At 39.6% G+C, this 12,968-nt stretch overlaps 1 protein-coding gene across 1 annotated transcript; it reads left to right on the top strand.

Moving 5' to 3' along the window:
- The first annotated feature begins 4,575 nt into the window (after window positions 1–4,575).
- On the top strand, window positions 4,576–8,478 carry barhl2 (BarH-like homeobox 2). The gene is made up of 3 exons (XM_042056888.1): window positions 4,576–5,541; window positions 6,766–6,991; window positions 7,865–8,478. The coding sequence occupies exons 1-3, from the start codon at window positions 4,995–4,997 to the stop codon at window positions 8,175–8,177; spliced, it is 1,086 nt and encodes a 361-aa protein (XP_041912822.1). The 5' UTR covers window positions 4,576–4,994; the 3' UTR covers window positions 8,178–8,478.
- Window positions 8,479–12,968: the final 4,490 nt, after the last annotated feature.

Below are 12,968 nucleotides of genomic sequence, written 5' to 3'. Positions count from 1 at the left end.
CACATATGTGATATTCATTCCCTCTGCCTCCCCCTCACATAACCACACATTCTCTCTCTCTCTCTCTCTCTCTCTCTGTCTCTCTCTCTCTGTCACAGAGAGAGAGAGAGAGAGAGAGCCTGGAGAGTAATCACCATAGTTATTAGGTGTACTAGGACACAAAATCCTTACTATATTCCGTGCACACCTAAATGCAATGTCTCCATATAACAAAAAATCCCTATGGAAATATGTGTATAATCAATGACTGATCACAACAAGGACCTACAGAAATATTCTGAATTAGTCCATATATGTCTGCTAAAGTGAATGATATGTGATATATACTGATACAGTATGATAGCTATCAGTGAATAATCACTAGCTAAACGTTCTGCTCACTGGCACATTTACTATGAAGCTATTTACAGCTATGAAGTAGAATGACCACAGCCTGCCTTGGACAACTAATAAATATTGTGTCACTTGTTGATTTCCCAATCCATAAAATCCCTTTAATTGGTGACAGCAAAGCCTTAATAGAAATGTAAGCCTGGAGCATAATACTACAGGCAGAACATAATAAGGGAGAAATACGGTGATAGGTTATAGGTGCATGCAAGCTGATTTGCTTTGCACGTGTCTCAGACTGTAAGTGGAGTCATTGATTTGTCGGAGGGGGGGCTTCTCCAGACCATCACTTCAATACGGCTGCGTTTGGAGAAGTGATGGTTTGTGACAGAAAGTAAATTAAGTGGAATGGGGTAATAATTCTGCAAACGGACGTCATTAACTAGCTCTGTCGCTATGTAGGCCAATCATTACGGGACTACATGGATAAACCCAGTACAGTGTGCAGAATGAACAGGTGATGGCCTAGTGCAGTGTACGTCCTCGTCCATTTTTCCACCTAAAAACGGAGACAAATCAGATCTGCTGTTTAAAATAATTAGAGATGAGGATGCCTCCGCTAACCAGCCTACGCTGAATATGTAATTGTTTAACAAAATGGCAATGGTATAAAGAAATATATGAAGGGAGATTAAACAAAATAAATGTTTGGGTATGCCATGAGGCGGGCCGTGAAAATAAAGTACACAAGATAAATCACTGTATACTAGTGGTCTGCGTTGCATACATCTGGCCTATTATATGTGCTTATATATCTATTGTGGGCCCAAGTCCATCGCGTGATTCTCCAATTGTCGCTTGTGCGTCCGTGGGCGCATAGCCCCAGCAAAGGTCGCGAACATCGAGGTTGACAGTCAGCGCAGAGCCGCAAGGGAATCAATACAGTGCAAACTACATTTTCACTGTCCGATCATTGACTATCAGCCTGAGATAATCAGCTGATACCTTAACTGGTAGCATTCAATTTGTTCCAGCAGCACCCTTAAACCTAATAAAGCGATTGCTCGCGGCTCAGTGAGCTGTTTCAATTAGGAAACTGTTAATGAACATGCCGCATTCGTTTCACAAGATTGATTGGCGTGTTCAGCCATCGCTTTGATTTTCTCTATGAGTCCAATAATGCGCAGCAGAGGAAGGTAAAATAAACAAAATGCCGATAAAGAGCTTCTCAGATTTAAATAAGTAAAGGTTGAACGGCGCAAAAGAGTGTGACTCACATTTCAGACATCTAATTTTATTTTGTAGCCTACAGCTGATGTCCAGGGAGACAAATGTGTCCATTCATGGTCCACTTTTCTCACAAATAATTTACTCTCACCACCACAGACTAAAAAGACCAAATAAACCAATTATGTGTGTGGCCCATAGGCCTAAACAGAATCAAATTATTTGTTTTCTTTTTTTAACACTGAGGTTCACGGCAAAAGTGGCTATATGAATGACAATCGGACACCTTTTGGCATCAAAATTCCAAATCCCCTGACCCAAGTATCATCGGGGTGTCATACGGTGCCTATATGCCAGTCATCATTGCACATAATAATCATAGCGGAAACTTTGTCGCCGCCTTGTGATGAGAAATGTAGCTTACAAAGACAGCCTGCGCATTCCACGAGGGGCTTTTAAAAGAAAGAAAAAAATCAATAATAATAATATTTTGCTCCAACCAAGTCAATGACCTCACTCAACTGAAATTATGATTAAATATTAATTACACTAAATGCACCCCATTTGCTGCAATAATGATACAAACATGATACGGAACATGCCAACGTTGGCTGACCTCCACCAATGAAAATGACTGAATGTAACCCGTTTGGAAATCATTTTATCTCGTGTATTTGTAAAATAATTGCATTAGAATGGCAACATATATGCTAGACATAACTACAAAGTAATTTTCAAAATGCTACACTGAAAAAATATATACTATTCTTAAATAGGCTATATTAATTTCACAACACGCCCGTTTGAGAAATATTGCATATACAGACGTCTTTTTGCATTTGATTTAATTTAGTCAGCCTACATCTATGTTCCACGTATTCATGAGCCTTGTTTAAACCGTGTTTAAATTGTATTCCTCATAGGCCTTTCTAGGCCTAAATAAGGAACATATAATCTATTCATGCAGAATACGAGAATGCAACTATTTAGATTATAGAAACATTAAATTTACAGTAGGTTATATTAAATACTCTTCATCAACTCCAATAGAGTTATTGTGTTGCCTAACAGATAAAACTATAAAAGGATAAACTCATCTGTTTTGATATATGAACAATTGCATTAGGAAAAATTCAGAAACATGAATCACCTCAAAATCCATTTTTACAGACTCTGAATAAATTAGTTTAGCACCGCTTTTAAATCAGCAGATTTTTACGGCTGTTATTAGCAAGTACTTCACAGCTATCGCACAAGACTGGTAGGCTATATCTCTGAATTAAACAGTGAAAACTGTAATATTTCACATGATGCCTTGTGCGAACATGAGACAGGCGATGACTGGCACCCAGATCCTATGAGAGGGATTAGCCTACGCATATTTCAAAGGACAAACCTATGGCGACTCCCACGACGAACTATCAATACAGCAGCATATCTCCAGCTGGATCAATTGCAGATGGTGTCTCAAAATAGCCCTGGCGCAAGAGTGTGGCGGTCACAACAACCTGCAGGGGAGAGAGAGAGCAGAGCGGCTGGCTGGTGAGCTGGGTTCCTGGCCACACAGGTGGACCAAAGCGCACGTCCTTCATTTGGAGAGGAGCTTTATGAGCACGCTTACAAAATAAGTATTAAGAGGTGTACAGAAGCATAACCAACTTCTTTTCCTGCTAAGACTGAGATAAAAACAAATATAGGCCAAATATAAAATGTAACAAAAGACAACAACTACACTACAAACAGTTGCATATCACTGTTTGTTAACATTGATTAGTAATGTTAATACTCATTCACAATTCTATAACAATAATAATAATAATAATAATAATAATAATAATAATAATAACAACAACAACAATAATAATAATACAAGTACTACTACTACTACTACTACTACTAATAATAATAATAATAATAATAAATAGTTGTAATTCAATTAGTACCATCGATCTGTCTTTCGATCCAGTTGAGAGGCCTTGAAAAAATGAATCTTGAACAGGCTATTTGTGAACGTTCATTAGCGCCACATAATTACTGTACTAATTAAGACGACACGGCAGTTGACGAGGATTGTTGCGCTGTCATGACAGTCCACATCGCACCAATATTCAACAAGAGGTGAAGGCTCCGCAGCCCCCACGCTGACACTCATTTGAGCATCCCTGCAAAAAAAGAAAACGTCCCACCCCCTCTGATAGGATGCAAGTCCCACACTTAAGCACATATTTAGGATAAATAATGAAGTCGAAATAAAACACAAAGCCAAAAGGCAGACGCTTAAATTTATCAAGAGGAGAAGTGCACGCGGGGTATTTTGCCGGGCAAATGTCATGTGCAATATTCACCACCGCAGTTTCCCCTCGAGCTGTGTAGAATCATTGCTTACACTCAAAGGGCCTGACATGGACAATATCACCACGAGCCCGTCATGCAGCATATCTCTAACAGAAAAATTGCTAAGCTGCGATTTCTTCCCGTTACTGACGTGCTTCTCTGAGTCGACTGGGGAAGATGAGAGCTGCCAAATTAAGTGTAACGAATGGAACTCTCCCGCTGCTGCTGTCTCAAAATATATTCTACCTTTTAAAGAGCTATAAACGCGCGAAAAGAAGTTTTGGAATTAACCACGAATGTCGCCGATTAAAAATAGACACCAAATAGCAAACACAATGAAAATGTTTTGAAAATAAAAAACAGCAGTCTTCGACGTCTACTCAAATCGCAGCAAACTCTTAGCAATTTACAGTAGCCTAGTCACGTGCATTTAAAATGATACACATTCCAAGACATTTATTTTCCCCTATAGGTGATGCTAGATAGTGGGAAGATTATTGCTAAGACAGAGCATTCAGAATTCAATGACTGGCTCCAAATTGTCATGATAAGGTAAAAAGTCACTGATTGGTTGGATGCTGGTGCCGTCAAGGCGCAGCCAATGGCAGAGGCCGAGGGGAGTCGCGTTGTGTGTTATAATGAAGGAGAAAATATTGGTTGCCTTCGCTAGGGCCGTGACGTCAACTTAGGAAGTCATTGTAGAGCAACACTAGGACGATTACTAGCAAAAAGCGAGCGTGTTGTCGAGGAGTTAGCCCCTCAGAATCTCTCCACACCTCAACTTTGAGAGAAAGTTCAATAACCGTAACAAAAGGACGTGGACTACACAGACTCTCCGCTTTCTTGATTCCACTCTGAATGTAATCACATCTTGGAGCGGCACCTCCAGTTGAACGCTATTCTTTAAATTAAGAGGATTTCATTTGTTGACTTGATATGCGTATTTTTGCAAGATCTGCTGGTTCGTATTTTTTAAAACATTTCCATCGCCAGGGTTGGTAATTTTTTGCATCGTTAACACGTATTTTATTCTTTATTGTTAACCACTTTATTTGGGGGAAGTTGTTATGAAGACCACTTAAACGTCGTCTGTCTCCCTTACTATGGAAGGATCCAGCGGGTCTAGTTTTGGAATAGACACTATTTTATCCTCGGCCAATTCGGGTAACCCTGTACTAATGAACGGAGATTTTCGCCTGGGTGACAGCAGGACGGATTTCAGGTGCCAAGCAACGCCGTCACCATGCTCGGAGATAGACACAGTGGGCACGGCCCCTTCGTCCCCCATCTCGGTCACCATGGAGCACCCCGACCCGCATATGGTGCAAGAGAACCTCCAGCACCATCATCTCCATCATCACAACCAGGCGCAAAGTTTGCAGCTCTCGCCCCAGCAGCAGCAGCAGCTCGCAGCGGCTGGCTGTGTACCACGGACTGCCACCTCTTCATTTTTAATCAAAGACATTTTGGGCGACAGCAAGCCACTTGCAGCGTGCGCACCTTACAGCACTAGCGTGCCCTCACCTCATCACACCCCCAAAGCGGAACACTGCTCACCGTCAGACGGCTTCAGGCCCAAACTGGAGCAGGATGAAAACAGAGGGAAGCTGGACAAAAGAGATGATATGCAGAACGACATGAAATGTAACGGTAAGGTTATTCAACAGATCAGCATTTGTTCAGATACCTTTGAGGGTGCACATATGTTTGGGGGGGCAAATGCAAAATTTCACATTTTGGATTTTTATTTCCAGCCTGTCAAGATTGTTATTGTGATTTAGTTTTATTCTTAAGCCAGTCAAAGCTCCCCAATCCACATTCTGCTACAAACTCAACACATGTTTACAAAGGCCTGATTAAACAAGAAATCATGAAAAACAGGCCTACTAGTTTTATGTAGGAAAATCAGCAAATATCCACAGCAGGAAAATATTTTATTGTAAACAGTAATCAGCCATATATATCATTAAACTATGCATTTTCACCACACACACACACACACACACACACACACACACACACACACACATATATATATATATATATATTAATCTTAATAACAACATTCTTCCTAAAATTAATTTTCCATTTGCCTCTTTAACGCAAAGCCAGGCCTTAGAGTCCTAATACGTCCTATTTATTTTGCCAGTCCTTTAAACTAAACAAACCTGTTTTAGAACCATGTTTATTTACTTGATTTGCTGTATCCGGGCCTGTATGAAATAATAGTTGCTGTCTGTCAGCAAGGTTCCCTCTTATTAGCATAACAGCACGGAAAACAGATGTAAAGCCTGGCCATTTTTCCCCGGTGCGGGAACCTCCCTAGTGGGTCAATTAGAGAGATTATTGTTCTTCCTAGAGGGGGGATCATGGTGCACCGCAAAAACTGCTACAAATAGAGACGGATTGACAAATCGATTTCCCACTTTATATCCTGAGAAAAATAAAATATCGCCTATATTCCATTCACTTGAAGATTGTTTTCTGTATGTTTTCGACAACTTTATTTCTATGTTCTCGGATGCTTGTCTGACATTTTCATTAAGACATCTTTTTAAAAGATAAAATTATGTAGGCCAACAATTGACGTCAAATTTAATTGAGAGATTAAATTAGATACAGATTTAATTGAGAGATTCAATTTTTGGAAAGTTTCTGTCCAAGACCGAACATGTCAGGCCCCACTGCTCAAATGCCTACCTTATACACCTGTATCAAATGCCTACGACACCTGAAAATATGCCTCGACCATTTTTACTAGATACATTCTTCTTACAAATAGGCCTACCTTGCACCACTGATAGACGTGACCATGGCTATATTTATAACACACTCGGCTATACCTTGACATTTGTGCATTTTTGTTTTTCTCAGGAACAAAAGAAGAAGGAGACCGTGAGATCTCCAGCAGTAGAGACAGCCCGCCGGCGCGCAGCAAGAAGCCCCGCAAGGCGCGGACAGCCTTTTCTGACCATCAGCTCAATCAGCTGGAACGCAGCTTCGAGCGCCAGAAGTACCTCAGTGTGCAGGACCGCATGGACCTCGCGGCCGCACTCAACCTTACCGACACACAGGTCAAAACCTGGTACCAGAACCGACGGTATGTATTCATTATTATTGTTATCATTATTATTATTATTAATAATAGTAATAGTAAAACTATTATGAAGTTATGTCTGTCTTGGTGTGGTTTATCAGTGAGGCGTGACCAAATAATCAGGACCCCGTAATAACTTAACATAGAGAGAGTAAAATACGTTTTTTTTTCCTCACTCAGAATTTAAATTAGTTCTAAGTTAAAACATAATGAAAATGTGATATTGTCATTTTCAATGATGGTCTACTACTTGCTTTGTGAGAGAGTGTGTCGTGCGCAACCTATCTTACGTTAATGGAAATTACAGTTTACTGAGTTTGTCTGTGTCTGGAGGCGCCATTGGTGAATATCCTATTTTGGCACTGTGTGCAGGACCACTACAAGATGTGGTTGTCACTTGTCTTGTCAGCGCTTGTCTGTTGGTCGGTCGTGGCAAAAATTAGGTTTATTCATTAGCTGTGTCTGGGATGTGTGTGGTCAGTTGTGCTCTCGCATGCTTGGCTATTATGTTGGGCACCGAAAAAGAGTTATCTGAATTAATATAAACACAGTAGGCTATTCGTTGCATTTTATTTTTCTTGGAAACGGATTGTAGGTATTCGAATTAGATTCACTCCATGGAACTAGCATATTGGCTTCACCGATGACTTGCTTTGAAAAATAAAATAAAGGGGGCTAAGCATGAAAATGAAAAGATTCAGCATTGAAAGATATATTAATAAACATGTGCGTTGTATGGCTTACCCTAATTAGAAACATAACCGTCGATTCATGTTTCAAATAATTAGGCCTACCCAATTAAGGCATCGTTTTGGGAATTGGCAGAGTCTGAACCGGTTAAATAATTGATTTTGTTGTATTTTGATCTGATTTCAGGACGAAATGGAAGAGGCAGACTGCTGTCGGATTAGAACTCTTGGCCGAAGCTGGAAATTATTCTGCCTTACAAAGAATGTTTCCGTCGCCCTATTTCTACCACCCGAGTCTCTTAGGGAGCATGGACAGCACAACGGCAGCCGCCGCAGCAGCGGCAATGTACAGTAGTATGTACCGGACTCCTTCCGCCCCGCATCCTTCTCTTCAAAGGCCACTCGTCCCCAGGGTGCTCATCCATGGCCTTGGGCCTGGGGGCCAACCAGCGTTAAACCCACTGGCAAACCAGATTCCCGGTACGCCGCATCCACGGTAAAAAAAGAGAAAGAATTCAAAGACATTTAAACCATTTTTCTTTTTTCCACATGAGAATTATGGGACTGCGCTGAATTCTGAAAAAAGTCAAACCTTTTAAAAAGAGACAATTTACAGACCGTTTTACGGATGAAGAGCAAAAAGTACTATTTAATATGAACTGACGTGAACATGGACATTTACAAAGACCATGACAGAAAAAGGACTGTTCTCATGTCTGTCTGTTTTTGTTTTTGTTTTATTTTGTACAAATACACTTATACTAGCAAATAAACTTATAAAGTTTATTAGATGGAAAGAAAGGGTTGAATAAAGTCCGAATGATAACAAATCTATCCATCATCCATCGTCTGTTAAGTGATAATAGTTTTGGCTTGGAAGACCGCTGGAGTCTTGAAACATGGGAAGGAAGTTGAAATTATAATTATTATTATTTTACTAGTACTACTATTACTGTTATTATTATTATTATTATTATTATTATTATTATTATTATTATTATACCACAGTTGTCTGTGGTTTTCCACTAGGCTACATCAAGGCAAAAAAGAACATGCCAACAGGATGGTACTACTATACTACTACTACTACTACTACTACTACTACTAATAATAATAATAATAATACTTCGTTTTTTTTTATCAGGCCTATAGAAATTGAACTGAAATGGAAGGTTTGGAATAGGCTCGTTGGAATAGGAATGGAATAGCCTAGTTAAGGAATATAGGCTAGCCTACTACAAATAACCTATGCACATCTATACCTCACAGTGATGAGACAATATTTAAGTCTATGAACTTTCAATCCATTCCACTTAACAAAACCATTCCCTGGATGTTCGCTCTTTAAAATAATAAAACAAAGTAAACAAATGTTACAATACATTTGTGGAATAAACTTTACCAAACAATTCACAGAATCTTTTGAAAAAAATAAAGTTTGGCCGTAGGCTTTCATGGGGGCGTCTTGGAAGGAAAAAAAAGTCTAAAGTGATTAGCATAGATGTGCATTGAAACGGTTGCACTGATCGGCTCACGGTATATGCATATTTAGTAGCTCTCTGACGATGAGAATAAATGGTGTGATGAGCTGCAAAAATGGGTTGCCCTGGGAATGTGCAACGCGGTCCCGGCTTGGCAGCTGTTCCGTGGGAGCCCAACGCCACAGACCACAGCGAAGAGCAGACAGCAGGCGCTGCGCTTCTCAGCGTGAGCGATCAAGAGGAAGGCCACAGGAATTAAAAGGGGAAAAAAATTAAACATAAACAATTATGGGTGGGTGGGTGGGTTTGGGTGGGGGTGATTCCCTCGAGGCTGGTTATTACGTTTTGTCATCCAAGGTAAAGAGCCTTATACTGGCGATACCAGTGCCAAGATACCAAAAAAGTAAACACTGACCGTTTAATTCAGTCTGGGTTTTTGCCTTTTGATGTTTTGCATTTCCATTGACAATATTTCTATTTTTAAATCAACAGAACATCTATTCTCCCACTCTTGCAAGCTGTGTAATGAACAAAGAAAGCTACCCCAGTTCCCCGATAGGCCTAGTACAATTCTAACATACACATGAAAGGATTATGAATTTAGTTTGTAAATGCGGAGCAGTGCAGCCTAAATTAACTCAAAGAGAATTTTTAAGAAGCGTTTGCTGCAGATATCAAATAATCCAGACAACACCGATCTAATATTATATGTTAGAAATGTAAGAAAATGGCTTATATATTTCTCCTATGACTGAGGTTGGCCACTTTCTAAATCAATATGGGCACATATTCCCTGTCTTTTGCATGGAGTAGCCTGTGTATTTGTGCGCGCGCGCGTGTGTGTGTGTGTGTGTCATGGATGCGCGTTTTGAGGGGGAATGTAATTAAATGAACATTAGAATTCCTACTGTTTTTTTTTTAAGTAGGCTACGACGGTGTCCTCTTGAGAGCGTTGGTACAGGGGGTTCTTTCAAGTGAATTGGCTCCAGAATGAAATCGCCCCGGGGCACGTTTGTTGGGGCTTCCCTAATTGGAGAATCGTTTGCTGATTTCTATGTTATTAAACTCCTGTTAAAGCCAAGTTGACCTTTGCTGTGTGGACTGAAAGGAAGTGACAAGAAAAAGCAGTCTACGGCAGTTGCCATGTCGTTTCCAAGCAAGACAATGACGAGACGAATCAAAATAATAACTTTGGAATATGTATAATTAATTGAAGCAGACAACGAGACATTGCATATATACTTTGAACAATAAATAAACATATAAACCCAACGCAGGTAGCCAAAATGACAAACGTAGATCTGGAAAATTCATATAGGCTAGGTCTACATAATTTCAAGGTACGGGTAGCTTGTATTCTATAAAATGAACTTGATTATGTTGCATTGGTTATTGATTGGTTGTTTCAAATACATAAATGTATCTTTTAACTTTAAGGGCTATATATTTTCTTATATATTTTCTTATATATTATAGTTGCATTAGACAAGTTGGTAATATAATTAGCCACTTTCAAATAGTGCGCTCAAATGTCCGTATGCAAAGCAAAGCTGCTGCAGCCAACGATTAGCTAATTAAAATCTAAAATACAGAAAAAAACAATGCACATTCCCTCAGGCTACAGGACTTGGAATCGGTGTTGATTTACCAGTGACAATGTTTTCCTGTGGGCAGACAGGAGGGCATACCATGTATATTGTACAGCCTATAATCAACATCTATGGACTTTTATGGGATTGACTTCTCAGATCACTTTTAGAGCTGTCCTTGTGAGCTATAGGCTAGTCTTTTTAGCAATCGTGACTACATTTATTTTTTGACGCAATTTAGAAATTTAGACAATAGAATGTAGTAGCAATTTCACTAAAACAAGCAGTTGTAGGTAGGCCTAGTAGCGAGGTTGTAAATATATCAATATATATATATAATATATATAAATATGTGAATAATAATTGTAAAAAGAAACTCACGGGTAGAAAGAAAGAAAGAAAGAAAGAAAGAAAGAAAAATACTTTTCATTAAGACCAGTATAAGTGAGACATTGTGAAGGCTTTTTTGGGGATTAATTCTATTATTAACTTACTGGAAGGAAAAAAATGTTTGCAGTCTGCAGGAGAAGTTGTCCAGGTGATGATTAAATTCATTCTAGTCCCCTTGGCAAAACTATTTTGCCATTTTAATCCCCCACGTTGACAGGTATGAAGTTGCTTCAAAGTGCAATTCCCAAACTGTTAACTCGACAATTTTACAGTTGAGAAAACCGTGCGTTGTTGATATTTATTGTTTTAACTATGTCAGCAGTTAACGTTTAACAACATGCCTTGGCTAGCAGGAGTAGCAGAGCATGCTGTTTAGCCCAGGGGTGACCCGGTACTGTACATTTTTGAGGTGATTAGTGCTGTTACTGCCCTTGATTCCGAATAGCCCTTTGACCATGGCAATTTCGCATGTTTAGCTTTTAGTTAAAGTTGACTCACCAAGCTCTAATTTGAAGGAAAGCGAACACTGATAGAAGAGGGGACAGGGGGTGAAATTAAAAGGAGATGTTCAGGCTCTTTCATTTACATGACACACATTAGGCAGAACAGACGGGCTTCAGAGAATTGGTTTGTTCTCGTTGCCTCCAGCAGGAACCCGTGCAGGCTTCCGTAATTGCCACATTTTCCAACTGATGTAATGGCGGGGATGTCTTAGTCATTACTCTAATGAGCTAACACTTTCTCTCTCCTCAGCACACTCATTATCCGGCCACTCGTTTCCACTCTTCCAAAAGTGAGGATGAGATTTTCTATCTTTTTTCTGTTCAAACAACATGGGCACATTTTTTCCTGTTTTTCTAAAAATGATTATGAATTCATGGAACGCGGTCACTTTCTGTAATCTTGCTAGGTGACAATCAAATTAGGGTTCTATCAAGCGGAGATGGATGTTGATGTAGGCTACACATAATTTCACACAGGCAAAAAAGGAAAGAATTGGAGGACGGATGCGGCGCATTAAGCATCTGGGTGTCCCTTAATTATCGTTGGTTGCCTCCTTAATCTTGGCCCTTGGTGATGGCAAGGTGTCAAAGTGATGAATTTTAAGATGGTTGGTTGTCAACGTGTGCATTTTCAAAGCTGATGAGACGGGAGAAGCGGTTATAACAAGGTTAGCTTCTGTAAAGTGTGAATTGGGATTTCTGCAAAGAGACTGTTATTGCGAGCAGGTATTGTGGTACACCCTTGCATAAATTAGAAGCATGCAATTATTCCTTTAAGTGTGAAATGGACTAATACTTTCGTTAATATTCTTAAAAGGACAGCATTTTGGAACAGTCCATTTGGGGATCATGCAAAACGATTGTCCATTAAGTTGTTCAAATAGTGCACATCTATAGGGGAATGTACATTTCCTTTCAAGTGTAATGCTTTAATATTAGGGCATTCTTTTAAGTCACTGCTGAACTGTCTAACCCAGTCGCATTCTCTTCACTTAATGCCAGAAAGGAGTATTTTTCTTATAGATCTACACTAAATAAAATCTGAAGTGGCCATCAGCTTCATCCACTTAATCACTCAGGTCATGCAGCCATTGCTTTAAACAACTCATTGCATCAAGCTAGAGTTTCCAGTGATATAAATTCAATCTCATCACAGCCCACTGCCTCAAAATGAATGACTGTTTTCTTTCTTCATGTGTGTGAACACTATTCAAAGTCAATCATGTTGCACAATTTTAATCTGTGAAATTCCAATTCAATTGGATTACATGCTTGTTCAATACACCAGGCGGTTGTTGTTGGAAACAGAGCCATCTAGAGCTGGCCGA

This window comes from Alosa sapidissima, chromosome 12, assembly GCF_018492685.1.
Source record: "Alosa sapidissima isolate fAloSap1 chromosome 12, fAloSap1.pri, whole genome shotgun sequence".
Taxonomy (NCBI): Eukaryota; Metazoa; Chordata; class Actinopteri; order Clupeiformes; family Clupeidae; genus Alosa; species Alosa sapidissima.
The sequence above is the reverse complement of the archived record's forward strand: the minus strand, read 5'-3'. Positions and strand labels throughout refer to the sequence as shown.

Bases quoted from the DNA above. Each gene is read 5' to 3' on its own strand.
- barhl2 (XM_042056888.1), top strand. From the start codon at position 4,995: ATGGAAGGATCCAGCGGGTCTAGTTTTGGAATAGACACTATTTTATCC. The intron at 5,542-6,765 runs GTAAGGTTATTC...TGTTTTTCTCAG, and splicing joins GAACGACATGAAATGTAACG to GAACAAAAGAAGAAGGAGAC. The intron at 6,992-7,864 runs GTATGTATTCAT...ATCTGATTTCAG, and splicing joins ACCTGGTACCAGAACCGACG to GACGAAATGGAAGAGGCAGA.